The sequence below is a fragment of the Sardina pilchardus genome, chromosome 20, assembly GCF_963854185.1.
Source record: "Sardina pilchardus chromosome 20, fSarPil1.1, whole genome shotgun sequence".
NCBI classification, from domain to species: domain Eukaryota; kingdom Metazoa; phylum Chordata; class Actinopteri; order Clupeiformes; family Clupeidae; genus Sardina; species Sardina pilchardus.
In genome coordinates, this window is record NC_085013.1 from 31,586,007 (window position 1) to 31,601,067 (window position 15,061).

Genomic DNA, 15,061 nt, shown 5'->3' on the forward strand with positions numbered 1-15,061 from the left:
TGTTTACTTCATTAGCATGCTGTATGGTTTAAGGCAACGTTAGGTGAGCTTGCCAACGTGCAGAGATGTCCCCTGTTAGACCATCTATGCTAACCTACGTTAATTTGCTAACGTGTTTACTTCATTAGCATGCTGTCTGGCTTTAGGCAACGTTAGGTGAGCTTGCCAACGTGCAGATGTCCCCTGTTAGACCATCTATGCTAATCTACGGTCATTTGCTAACGTGCGAACTTCTTTGCTTGCTATCTAATGACATTTGGTAGTTGGCTTGCTGAAACGTTACATGCTTTAAGCATGCAGGTTTCGAGGATCAAAGCCGTCAAAAGTATAACGTTGTACATCACATTAATTCAACACTTAACCGTAGTACCAGCGAAGTGGTGTTAGACTCGTATCCAGTCACTAACATTAACATTAATGAAATTATAACGTAGCAACAATAACTACCCTGCTCTTCTATCAAAAAAATATGCATCTCAAGTCTAAAGTGTTACAAGAAAGAACATTAAACTTACATTTACAGCACACACGTGTCCTCTCCTCCACGCACACTGGTTTCATCAAAATGGCGCTTGCCCAAAAGAACTTCTTGTGGTTGAAGAAAGATATTATGGGATAGATGGCTTTTGATTGGACGTTAATCTCTTGCGTTGTTTGAAATAAAATAACCGAAATTAATACTTTTTTATTTTCATTAATTTAATAATTTATATTCCGGTATCTTCAATTAGAAATGTTTTCGACTAGAATTAAACCTATGGAATACAAAAAAAAAAGGCTAGTAGCCTAATATGGATGTAAAACTGAGCCCGCCAAAAGCGTCTGGGGTGGGGTGGGGGGGATCCGTTCGTAGTCTATTTGGGGACTTGAGTCTTATCTCTCATGAGACCACGAGTGAGAGAGTGGAGAAGAGATTGCAACCAAACCGCCAAAATGTTGGGGGGAGGGGTGTTCTATAGTCTGTATGGGGACATAATTCGAGAAGTGCTTAAAGACTATGCAATTAGCGGACGTAACACTGGCGATTTCAAACGTGTAGTAATCTAGTAATACTCTAATAGTAGGCTAGGCCTTGTAAAGTAGCCTACTTAAAGCCTATGTTGAATAATCACTCATTCATTTGTGCAAATGAGTTAACCACTGACATGAAAATTAAACTAAGTTGGCCATGTTGCTGGAAGGAGTGGCGTTAACACACGAATCTAGGCCAACTTTAAAGTTAGTTTACCCGTTAAACCAGGTTTATCAGGCCATAGATAAAACACACAACTTTGAAACAGGCATATGTATGGAGATTCTGAGTATGGCAATATAATATGCTTGGTTTCACCACGTCTAGGCTAGTAACCTTAGCCTATGGGTAAACTTCCTTTGCTGTTCCCCAGTAACTAACTGTCTTTTCCTGGTTTCTTGGTGGCTAATGGTCATGTGACAATGCCCACTTCTGTGGGCGGAACCCATGGGCGGAACCTGACTTCAGGCAATGTCATTGGGGTGGAGCCTCCAACATAGTTTACACACCTGCAATACAGCCACTGACCAGAGGTGTCTCACTCCTAAGCTTCGATCCTCAGCACACACACACACCCGGACAAAATCAGAACATTTGGGGACGATACAAAAATTTGAGATATTGATGCTAGGTATGTTAGCATGACATCTGCTATCATGTATAGCTGTTATCCTGGTGGGGACTATGGTTTTAGGTCCCCACTCAGTCAATTGTCCCCTATTGGTTGGTGTGCAATCAACCCATAGTCCCCTATTGATCGGTAAGATGAGTACACACACACACACACACACACACACACACACACATACACACACACACACACACACACACACACACACACACACACACACACACACACACACACACCTCACCTTCCCCTTTAGTGAGTACACACACACACACACACACACACACACACACACACACACACACACACACACACACACACACACACACACACACACACACCTCACCTTCCCCTTTAGTGAGTACACACACACACACACACACACACACACACACACACACACGCACACACACACACACACACACACACACACACACACACACACACCTCACCTTCCCCTTTAGTGAGTACACACACACACACACACACACACACACACACACACACACACACACACACACACACACACACCTCACCTTCCCCTTTAGTGAGTACACACACACACACACACACACACACACACACACACACACACACACACACACACACACACACACACACACACACCTCACCTTCCCCTTTAGTGAGTACACACACACACACACACACACACACACACACACACACGCACACACACACACACACACACACACACACACACACACACCTCACCTTCCCCTTTAGTGAGTACACACACACACACACACACACACACACACACACACACACACACACACACACACACACCTCACCTTCCCCTTTAGTGAGCACACACACACACACACACACACACACACACACACACACCTCACCTTCCCCTTTAGTGAGTACACACACACACACACAAACACTCACACACACACACACACACACACACACACACACACACACACCTCACCTTCCCCTTTAGTGAGTACACACACACACACACAAACACTCACACACACACACACACACACACACACACACACACACACACCTCACCTTCCCCTTTAGTGAGTACACACACACACACACACAACTGTAGGTGATTTATTTGTTGTGGTGTTTACATTTTTAAATAGCAAAATTTTGAATGCTGTCAAAATCTAGCCTGGGTGTTCCCATCCTGCCTTGCGTGGTGATCTCATTCACAAAATCACTGATTAATTTCTATTAATTAATTTGAGAAAAAATAACTGATTAAAAAAATAGTGCAGATTAATCTATTTTGTATGACCTTTGACCCGGAGCCATTCTAGCCAGTAACCATTAGCCTGTAAGATAGAGGAGAGAGAAGAGAATGCGCCGCCTAGATCATTGATAGGAACGTTTACTTTAAAGGAATAGTTCGGTATTTTACACTTTAAGCCCGTTTTCTGTATTGCCTAGCATGAAAACGAGTTCGAGTTAGACACCGAGATTTAGACAATTTAGCCTGTTTGTGGAATTTGGCAGGTTTGGAATGGAGCTCTGTATGGCTTTAAAGGGATAATCCGGAGTGAAATGCACTTTAGATCAATTTTTCGGACTATTGGGAGTACATACGTTGAGTTGACACCAAAATCATGTCATTCGGATGTATTTTGAGAAAGTTCGAGCTCACCGTTTTTAGCCAAAACTCGTTTGCCTGGAAGTGACGCGGGCATGTCTTTCGCCGCTACAAAACGCTATTTTTATACCTCTTCTACTGTTCCAAACAACACTACACTTACGTGGTAGTGAGAAGAGGATCCCTAAAGCCAAACCGAAGTATCCCCACGTCTTTATGTGGTCGGATAGAGAGTCCAGAATGAACTCTCTTCTCACTACCACGTAAGTGTAGTGTTGTTTGGAACAGTAGAAGAGGTATAAAAATAGCGTTTTGTAGCGGCGAAAGGACATGCCCGCGTCACTTCCAGGCTAACGAGTTTTGGCTAAAAACGGTGAGCTCGAACTTTCTCAAAATACATCCGAATGACATGATTTTGGTGTCAACTCAACGTATGTACTCCCAATAGTCCGAAAAATTGATCTAAAGTGCATTTCACTCCGGATTATCCCTTTAACATTGCTCGCTTTGTGCATGGTCTATTCTGTCCTTAAAACACCCCTAAACGGTCGTTTTTAAAAATGTGCAGCTCAGCGAGTGGTTACTGGTCATAACGATCTTCTATAGCAAGTTTCGCAGTGAAATTCAAATTCTTTTGTGTTATATTAGGCACACAGGGTTGAAAAAGTACTTCCGGGATTTCGAAAATCCCTGATAACAGATGACAGAAGCTGTATTTCGCTGCTAAACTTGCTATAGAAGATTGTTGAAGACCAGTAACCACTCGGTGAGCTGCACACTTTTAAAAACAAACGTTTAGGGGTGTTTTAAGGACAGAATAGACCATGCACAAAGCGAGCAATGTTAAAGCCATACAGAGCTCCATTCTTTTGTGTGTGTGTGTGTGTGTGTGTGTGTGTGTGTGTGTGTGTGTGCTTTCTTTGAATTCTCTTCTGCTCTCCTTTACAGTTTGTAAAACGCGAGTAGCACATGGAACCAACTCTCATGAGGTAAGAGAAATACTCACACACACACACACACACACCTACACACAAACACACACACACATACACACATACATACACAGATGTAAAGGTATTGAAATGTAACGTGAAAAATATAGTGACCAATGTAGCAGTTATTGGTATCAGTGCGGTATTGTATCTCACAGCACTCAACACATCAGCACTCAACACATCAGCACTCAACACATCAGCACTCACTCAACACATCAGCACTCAACACATCAGCACTCAACACCTCAGCACTCAATACATCAGCACTCAACACATCAACACTCAACACATCAACACTCAACACATCAGCACTCAACACATCAGCACTCACTCAACACATCAGCACTCAACACATCAGCACTCTCTCAACACATCAGCACTCAACACATCAGCACTCAACACATCAGCACTCAACACCTCAGCACTCAATACATCAGCACTCAACACATCAACACTCAACACATCAGCACTCAACACATCAGCGCTCAACACATCAGCACTCAACACATCAGCGCTCAACACATCAGCACTCAACACATCAGCACTCAACACATCAGCACTCAACACATCAGCACTCACTCAACACATCAACACTCACCCAACACATCAGCACTCAACACATCAACACATCAGCACTCAACACATCAGCAATCAATACATCAACACATAAACACTCAACACATCAGCACTCAGCACTCAACACATCAGCACTCAACACATCAGCACTCAACACATCAGCACTCACTCAGCACATCAGCACTCAACACACCAGCACTCAACACATCAGCACTTACTCAACACATCAGCACTCTACACATCAGCACTCAACACATCAGCACTCACTCAACACATCAACCCTCAACACATCAGCACTCAACACATCAGCACTCAACACATCAGCGCTCAACACATCAGCACTCAACACATCAGCGCTCAACACATCAGCACTCTACACATCAGCACTCACTCAACACATCAGCACTCAACACATCAGCACTCACTCAACACATCAGCACTCACTCAACACATCAGCACTCAACACATCAACACTCACTCAACACATCAACACTCAACACATCAGCACTCAACACATCAGCACTCTCTCAACACATCAGCACTCAATGCATCAGCACTCAACACATCAGCACTCAACACATCAGCACTCAACACATCAGCACTCAACACATCAACACTCAACACATCAGCACTCAACACATCAACACTCAACACATCAGCACTCAACACATCAGCACTCAACACATCAGCACTCAACACATCAGCACTCAACACTCAACACATCAGCACTCACTCAACACATCAGCACTCAACACATCAGCACTCTCTCAACACATCAGCACTCAACACTCAACACATCAGCACTCACTCAACACATCAGCACTCACTCAACACATCAGCACTCACTCAACACATCAACACTCACTCAACACATCAGCACTCAACACACCAGCACTGTTAACAAATATGCTTGTAAGTAACTTTAAATGCTGCTTATTAACACTTACAAGCTGTATGTTAACAGTTAGTTAATGTTATTAAAGGATAACAGTTAACTAACTGTTAGTAACTAATTGTTAACTGCTTGTTATGCACTGTTAATAGCTAATAAGTACATGTTATTCTAAAGCGTTACCCACATCTCCAGCTCCTCTGTCTACCTACCTCTCTCCATCAACCCTTGTGCACTTTGTACAGCACTTTGGACAGTGTGAGCTGTGGTTAAATGTGCTCTATAAATAAACCTTACTTACTTACTTGTGTGTATGTGTGTGTGTGTGTGTGTGTGTGTGTGTGTAGATGGCGATCATCTTCAGTGCGGAGGGCTTGCAGGCGGTGCAGCCCCCGTGTGTGTGCCAGAGCTTCATCAACCACAACGCCGTCCTCTACAAGGTGTTCGTAGTGGGAGACTCACACGCCGTGGTGGAGAGACCCTCCCTCAAGAACTTCCCCTCTGGACCTGCAGGTGAACACACACACACACACACACGCACACACACACACACACACACACACACACACACACACACACACACACACACACACACACACACACACACACACACACACACACACTCACACGCCGTAGTGGAGAGACCCTCCCTCAAGAACTTCCCCTCTGGACCTGCAGGTGAACACACACACACACACACACGCACACACACACACACAGACACACTCGCGCACACACACACACACACACACACACACACACACACACACACACACACACACACGCACGCACGCACACACACACACACACACACACACACACACACACACACACAGACAGAGTTACACTCACTCTCTCTGTCTCACACAAACACACAGTTACACTCTTTCTTTCTCTCTCTCTCACACACACACACACACACACACACACACACACACACACACACTCGCACACACACACACACACACACACACACACACACACAGACAGAGTTACACTCACTCTCTCTGTCTCACACAAACACACAGTTACACTCTTTCTTTCTCTCTCCCTCTCTCACACACACACACACACACACACACACACACGGTTAAAGGAATAGTTCGGAATTTTGGACATAGGACCTCATTTCCAACTTTGCTGATGTGATATAGGTCGGTGGAGACCGTTTTTATCGCGTTTAACCCCTTCCTTCAGTTGCAGCGTTCCCCTTTGCTAACGCTGGTTCTGAGCTAACGCATTTTAACGGCAACATCCAAAACAGTCTTACTCACTCCACAGCACACCCGAGAAAAGTCAATTAAAACGTCAGACTATCGATATACATGTCCGTGTTGATCGAATAATTTTAGAAATAAAACTAACCTTGTAACTCAATGATTTATTACATTTGGAGGGACTAGTTTCTCAATATCAATCCGCCACTGCCATACAGGGAACAAAGTAGGCTATTGCAATGCGATGCAAGGTTAGTTTTTATTTCTAACATTGTTCTATCAACACAGGCATGTGCATGGATAGTCTGACGTTATAATTTATTTGTTTCGGGTGTTCTATTTTATTTTATTTATTTGTTTATTTGTCAGGGACAATGCAGCGCACATTATTACATACATAGCTATCACAGTCAATGCCATAACAATGTCTGTAGATGTGTTACATAAAAGGTTTCTAGCCAGTTGGCTAATTTGCAACCCCAGTCCCTGGTCAGACCTTTCTAAAAAAACATGTTGTAGTCTAAAAGTAATCTAAAAAGTGTAGTATATGTGTGCAAACACCTCTCTATACATATATAGACCAACAAAAGATCAAGGTAATTTTAGTGTTCATACCCTGACCATACACAACAGAATAACCACAACATACAAAGGAGCATCACAACCATTAAGTCACATAACATAACCCCCAGACACCCAGCTGCCCACATACTCTCACTTATATGGACAGACAGTCACAACATACCCCAATACACTAACACAGACAGCAAATCACATACAATACAACCCCCAGATATACCTAGCCGCCCGCAAACTCTCACCAATGCGAACAGCCAGTCACACACACACACACACACACACACACACACACAAACACACACACACACTCACACACGCACACACACACCCCAGACAGCAAAACATCACATCACATAAGACACAGTCCCCAGATACCTAACCGCCTGCAAACTCTCACCAATGCGAGCAGCCAGGCATCAACAGACAGTACAGTAAAACATAGACAATAGAGTGTGCGTGTGTGTGTGTGCATGCGTGTCCTAGTGGCTGCAACCCTGATTTACTTTCAGCCAGTGTTTTACCTTACTGCTAAATGTTTTCAGTTCAGTTTGTGTTTTTAGTTCTATTGGTAAGTCGTTCCAAAAGCGGGTTCCTATTACTGAGAAACATGACTGGCCAAATGAGGTTTTGCGCCCCTCTACTGTGCAGTTACCACCCACTGCTCCCCTTGTGGCCACGCTCCTTGCATTTGATTTTGTGACAAATGGACAGAGTACAGAGGGCGCTAAATTGTTTGCGCATTTGAAAATTAATTTTAGAAAAGAAAACTTAATAAAACTGTCAAAACTTAATAACTTATATTTTTGTAAAATGAAACAGTGATGTGATGTTACTGGTTTCTGGTCCATTATTTTCAGTGCCTGTTTGTATAATGATGTGACTGGTTTGACGGTTGTCTGGGAGGCTTGGCCCCATACAGTAATACAGTATGATAAGTGAGAGAGTATCATTGCATGAAAAAACAACAGAGCTGCCTTGACCGGGATATGATGTCTTATTATTCTGAAGCAATTCAGGTTAGTCCGAACGGTCTTGCAGAGTTTCTTGATGTGTTTTTTGAAATTAAGTTGTGAGTCTAAAATAATACCTAAAAATGTAAATTCATCGACTTCCTCTATAGCCTCTTGGCCTATTTTAATGGTGCATTTGGCTTTACCTCTAATAGAGAAGCACATAGAGACAGTCTTTTTGATGTTAAGTGTCAGGTGGTTATCTTTGAGCCATTGGGATACTCCGTCCATTTCCTTAGTCAGGACCTCTGCAGCTGCACCTGGTGTTCTAGCTGGTGCGTATAAGACTGTATCGTCAGCATACATTTGACAGTTTGCTGACTGACAGCATGTTGGTAAGTCGTTGATATACAGACTAAACAGCAGAGGCCCTAGGATGGATCCTTGTGGGACACCCATTGTCGACTGAAGTGGCAATGAGAGTTCAGTGTTTATTTTAACACGTTGCTCTCGATTGGCCAGATATGAGGCAAACCAACTGATGGCATGTTCAGAGAAGTTGAAGTTGGTGAGCTTGTTCAAGAGTATGCTGTGGTTCACTGTGTCAAAGGCCTTTTTAAGGTCTATAAACACAGCTCCCACAACATTACCCTTGTCCAACTTACTCTTAATGTTCTCAGTTAGGTAGCAGTTGGCCATTTCTGTTGAGTATCCTTGTCTAAAACCGAATTGTTTGGGGTTAATGAGGCAATTGTTTTCAAGATGACTAACTAGTTGTTCTGTTATGATTTTTTCTAGAATTTTTGAGAGGGCGGGTAATATTGAGATTGGCCTATAGTTGCCTGCTTGGTCCTTTGCACCAGCCTTAAAAATTGGAATGATAATGGCTTGCTTCCAGCTTTGTGGGAATTGGCCCACTCTGATGGAGAGGTTTACCAAGTGAGTTATAGGTTTAACCAGGGACAAGCAGTGAGTTCGAATAAAGGCAGTGTCCAACCCAAACACGTCCTTTGCTTTGGACTTGTTTAACGAGTTAATAATTTTATGTACTTTTTCCTCACTGACCTCATCAATTTGGAATAACTTTGATGACATAGACTTTGAGCTCTGCAGAGTAGCTGGTTCAAAAGTCTCAGCAAGCTCCTCCACTGACTGGATAAAGTAGTTGTTAAATTCATTTGCAATAGCTAGATTGTTAGTGCTAATAACTCCATTCACGTTCAGTTCGGTTATTGTTTTTTGTTGGCTTGACTTCATTTTAGTAAGACTGTTGAGGTGCTTCCAGAGGGATGCACTGTTTCCCTCAGATTCCCCAATTAATTGCATATAATAAGCTGTTTTTCCTTTACGCAATTCTCTGACCACTGCATTTCTCAATCCTTTAAAAATAAGAAGATCTGTATTGGTTTTAGTGAGTAGTGATTTTTTCAGTGCATAGTCTCTTTTTTTCATTAGCTGGCGAGTATTATTACTCAGCCATGGTAAAGATGCTTTTCGCTGCGTGCCCTTAAACGTTTTCATGTATTTCCCAATTAGGTTCGTGAGATTTTGTGTTAGGGAGATACAACAATGTTCTAACTGATTTGATTGTAGAACATTATCCCAGTCTAAATTGTTTAGGTCATTTTCAATTTGTGCCCGCTTGTTTTTGGGAATACCCTGGTTACAGGATTTACTTTCATTCACAAATTTTAATAACCGCTGTTTAGTGAGTTTTCGGACAACCATGGTCATATTATGATCTGAAAGCCCTGTGAGGAGGTTATATGTTCGCATGATTCGATGCGGTCTATTTGTAATAATAAGATCGATCAAAGTTTTAGTTGTTCTAGTGATCCTCGTTGGGCCTTTCACCATCTGTTGAAGACTGTGTTTTGACAGCAGTGTTTTCAATTTCGTTCTGCGATTTTTCTCTAGCCAATTAATATTAAAATCACCAAGTAAAATCGATTCTGTGCGAGTATTCATATGTTTGAGAAGTTTATCTAGGTCATCATAAAATGAAACATCGTGCGATGGTGAGTTATACAATACTACGATATTAAAGTTCATCTTCGGCGATAAAGCAACATTCAGCGCTAGACATTCTAATGGTGTATTCAATTCTATTTCGTAACATTTCAGAGTGTCTCTAACATAGAATAATACTCCCCCCCAGCCCTTGTCTGATGCTCTATCTTGTCTGTAGCATGTATAGCCAGGGACGTCAATCATGCTGGTCGGGATGTTACTATGCAACCAGGTTTCACTCAGTGCTAGAAAGTCTAAGTTAGAGTCCGTCAGAAGATGTTCAATCTGGTCACGTTTTGGCAATATACTCCGAATGTTCAAGTGTCCGCCCAAAATGCCCTTTGGTTTAGATGTAGGCTCCCATATTACTCTAGCGTGATTTACAGTCTGAAAGAATCCAAACTCACGCTGTTTTCTTGCTGATTGAATCACCCCATTGACCCCGTGTGGAGTACCTGAAGCCTCGGCAAAGATGTTCGTTCCTCCGGGCCTCAGCCGCCACTCATGCAGTCCGTTTGTCGTTGCAATTGTCGGGGAAAGGTGAGTAGATGGGCCAGGGTTTAACTGCACATCCCCGGATAGTAGGATCAGGATCAGGAATACATTGAAATCATGCCGATTGCCTCTTCTCTGATTTTGTTTGCTCGGCGTGCTGTGACGCTGGTGATCTGAATGTTTGGTGATCGAGTAGGTGGCAAGATATCCATGTCCAAAGAAGTATAGCCTCGGTATCTCGTTGATATTTACCCCCTGGTCGTTGATGTCTTGAGGTAGGCCAATTCGCATGGATTGGTTTTGTTTAATCACGTTTACATGTTGACCAAGTGGCAACAGCAGGAGCCAACAGCAGAGCAGCAGTATGCAACCAAATCCCTCATTGTTAAGATTGATGTTTGATGATTGTCTTTGTTTTGTTCTAGAGCCAGTTAATGTTACTTTAAAAGCAAGGGCTATCATGCAAAATAATAGCAGATAAAGTGAGTAAAAGAGGATTTGAGTGGAGCCTGACAAACCACACAGATCCTCAGCAGCCATCTTGCTCCTCAGCAGCAGTTGCTCACGAGGAGTGAGTTGAAGGTAAGAGAAACATTCTGTGGAGTGTTTTCAGTGGCAGGCTGGATGTTACCATTGACTTGCGTTAGCTCAGCACCAGATTATCACGAGATAAACGCTGCAACTCAAGGAAGGGCAGAAATTCACTGAAAATGGTCTTCACCGACCTATATCACCCCGACTAAGTTGGAAATGAGGTCATATGTCCAAAATTCCGAACAATTCCTCTAAGGCCCGGTCACAACGAGAACTATGACCATAACGATTCTCCCCTTAATGTTCAGTCATCGCTGCTCAGTATTGTGCATAAATTAAATGTCTATTTTACTCTAACTCCTCCCCCTCTGTCGTCTTCAGACCGGAAAGCCATTTTCTTCAACAGTCACAACGTGTCCAAACCGGAGTCTTCCTCAGACCTCACCTCGGTAGGTCTCTCACACGCATACATGTGAATACCTTTCTTAGCTCACAATCTCTCTCTCTCACACGCATACATGTGAATACCTTTCTTAGCTCACAATCTCTCTCTCTCACACGCATATATGTGAATACCTTTCTTAGCTCACAATCTCTCTCTCTCACACGCAGACATGTGAATACCTTTCTGAGCTCAAAATCTCTCACACGCATATATGTGAATACCTTTCTTAGCGATTTTGGATATTTAGTTGCCGACTGTGAAGACAGAAATGTACAAGTGCAAGTGTACTTTAAATATCACAAGTACAAGTGTACTTTAAATATCACAAGTACAAGTGTACTTTAAATATCACCCCCCTTTATGTGCTCGTTTTAATGGCCTCGCCCCGACATGAAGGTGCGTTATAGTAATAACAAGGTTTTTTATAGCGCTTTACCCAAAGACGCATTATACGTCCAAAAAAGATCATTTGTGATTTCGAGCCACAGTGACGTCCAGCTGAACCTTGTTCGTTTTGACAGCTAGAAGTGTCATCAAGGAAGGCGGGAAACTAGAGCGATTTAAGCGCAAGAGACTATCTTTACGCAGAGAGAACGCGTCATACTAAAGATATATTCGTTATATATACACGTATATATATAAATACGACACTGCCATTTGCCCATTGAAAAAATTAACAAATATATAATTCATGAATGTTGCGTTTGCCAAAGAGAAAGTAATCATCTCCTACATCAAATGTGTCAACATAATAGGCTCCATTACAGCAAATAGACTACACACATGCAGGAAGAGTGTTCTGTCCGAGTTATTCCATGTGTTCAACTCTTCAACTTTATAATCCACCGCAGATTTACTGCACGGTGCTATGCCGCCTGAAACACTTGAGACCAGACGTGAGATTTGAGCGTAGCCACCGATCACGACTTGAGACCAGACGTGAGATTTGAGCGTAGCCACCGATCACGTTCAAATTGATAAATGCCATGCTTTGCGTGGAAACAAGCGTACGCCTGTCGTACGCCTGTTTTTGGTTGTACGCACGTTTCATAAATGAGGGCCAGTATGACTTTATGTACCTCATATTGTCTTTATAACCGAAGTAGCTGACAACACCTTAGAAAATCCACTTCTAATCAGTAGGCAATTCACCAAACGTCTTTCAACAAAAGAAGCAAGCAACAAGTATGTTAATAATTACAAGGCTACATAATTAAAATGCTAATCATATTAGGCAGACAATCTGTTGTGTTTTGTGAGTAAATGCATGTAGCAAATAGTTTATAAATGGAATAAAGCTCTTTAAAAAGTTACATGGAGGCCTGATTTGAATGACAGCTAGCTGAGCCAATCAGATGATATAATTACCATTAGAATGAATTAGCTTGGCTTGTGCAGAGAATGTATCCCCATGGTAACGTATGTGCCATCTCTTTTGTGAGGCCAAGTCCAGGCTAAATTCATCCAGCACACACACACACACACACACACACAGTCCTGCTCCCTGATCTGGGGTGTGGGAAACCCCCCTCTGGTTGTGTGTTGTTGTTGTTGCTTTGTTTGTTGTGGTGTAGATTTGAATCTGTTTGTTGTTGTTGTTGTTGTTTAGTTGATTTTGGTTGTTTGTTCTTGCAGAGGGACAACGTAGAGGGCGTGTCCCAGCCCCCGAGTGATGATGTCATCAGTGCGCTGTGCCGTGCGCTGCGGGAGTCTCTGGGGGCGTCGCTCTTCGGCATCGACATCATCATCAACAACCAGACCGGCCAGCACGCCGTCATCGACATCAACGCCTTCCCTGGTACACACACACACACACACACACACACACGTCATCATCAACAACCAGACCGGCCAGCACGCCGTCATCGACATCAACGCCTTCCCTGGTACACACACACACACACACACACACACACACACACACACACACACACACACACACACACATCATCATCAACAACCAGACCGGCCAACACGCCGTCATCGACATCAACGCCTTCCCTGGTACACACACACACACACACACACACACACACACACACACATCATCATCAACAACCAGACCGGCCAACACGCCGTCATCGACATCAACGCCTTCCCTGGTACACACACACACACACACACACACACACACGTCATCATCAACAACCAGACCGGCCAACACGCCGTCATCGACATCAATGCCTTCCCTGGTACACACACACACACACACACACACACACACACACACACACACACACACACACACACACACACACACACGTCATCATCAACAACCAGACCGGCCAACACGCCGTCATCGACATCAACGCCTTCCCTGGTACACACACACACACACACACACACACACACGTCATCATCAACAACCAGACCGGCCAACACGCCGTCATCGACATCAACGCCTTCCCTGGTACACACACACACACACACACACACACACACACACACTCATATACTCTCTCTCACACACACACACACACACACACACACACACAGCAGGGCCAGGAGGCAGGGCCAGTCCACATGCTCATATACTCACACACACACACACACACACACACACACACACACACACACACTCATATACTCTCTCACACACACACACACACACACACACCAGGGCCAGGAGGCAGGGCCAGACCACATGCTCATATACTCACACACACACACACACACACACACACACACACACACGAGGGCCAGGAGGCAGGGCCAGTCCACATGCTCATATACTCACACACACACACACACACACACACACACACACACACACACGAGGGCCAGGAGGCAGGGCCAGTTCACATGCTCATATACTCACACACACACACACACACACACACACACACACACACGAGGGCCAGGAGGCAGGGCCAGTCCACATGCTCATATACTCACACACACACACACACACACACACACACACACACACACACTAACCCAGGAGGCAGGGTCAGTTCACATGCAACAGGGGGCGTGTAGAGTGACGGTTAAGCCTTATGCACGGAACTAAATGTCATCATAGCTGATAAATTACGCAGTCAACTAAACATTTAGAACTTGCGCTAAACAGCATGAACTCAGCATCGGCACGTCACATAAAACAAAACACTGATTGAAGCAATGAATTGGCCATCGGA

At 43.7% G+C, this 15,061-nt stretch overlaps 1 protein-coding gene across 2 annotated transcripts in view; it reads left to right on the top strand.

Moving 5' to 3' along the window:
- itpk1b (inositol-tetrakisphosphate 1-kinase b) overlaps positions 1 to 15,061 on the top strand; it is a 58,036-nt gene that overhangs the window by 36,848 nt on the left and 6,127 nt on the right. For both annotated transcript variants that reach the window (XM_062522566.1, XM_062522567.1), the window contains 4 exons: positions 4,180 to 4,220; positions 6,042 to 6,207; positions 11,861 to 11,928; positions 13,560 to 13,722. In XM_062522566.1, coding sequence (XP_062378550.1) covers positions 4,180 to 4,220; positions 6,042 to 6,207; positions 11,861 to 11,928; positions 13,560 to 13,722 — 438 coding nt within the window. The remainder of the gene's footprint in view (positions 1 to 4,179; positions 4,221 to 6,041; positions 6,208 to 11,860; positions 11,929 to 13,559; positions 13,723 to 15,061) is intronic.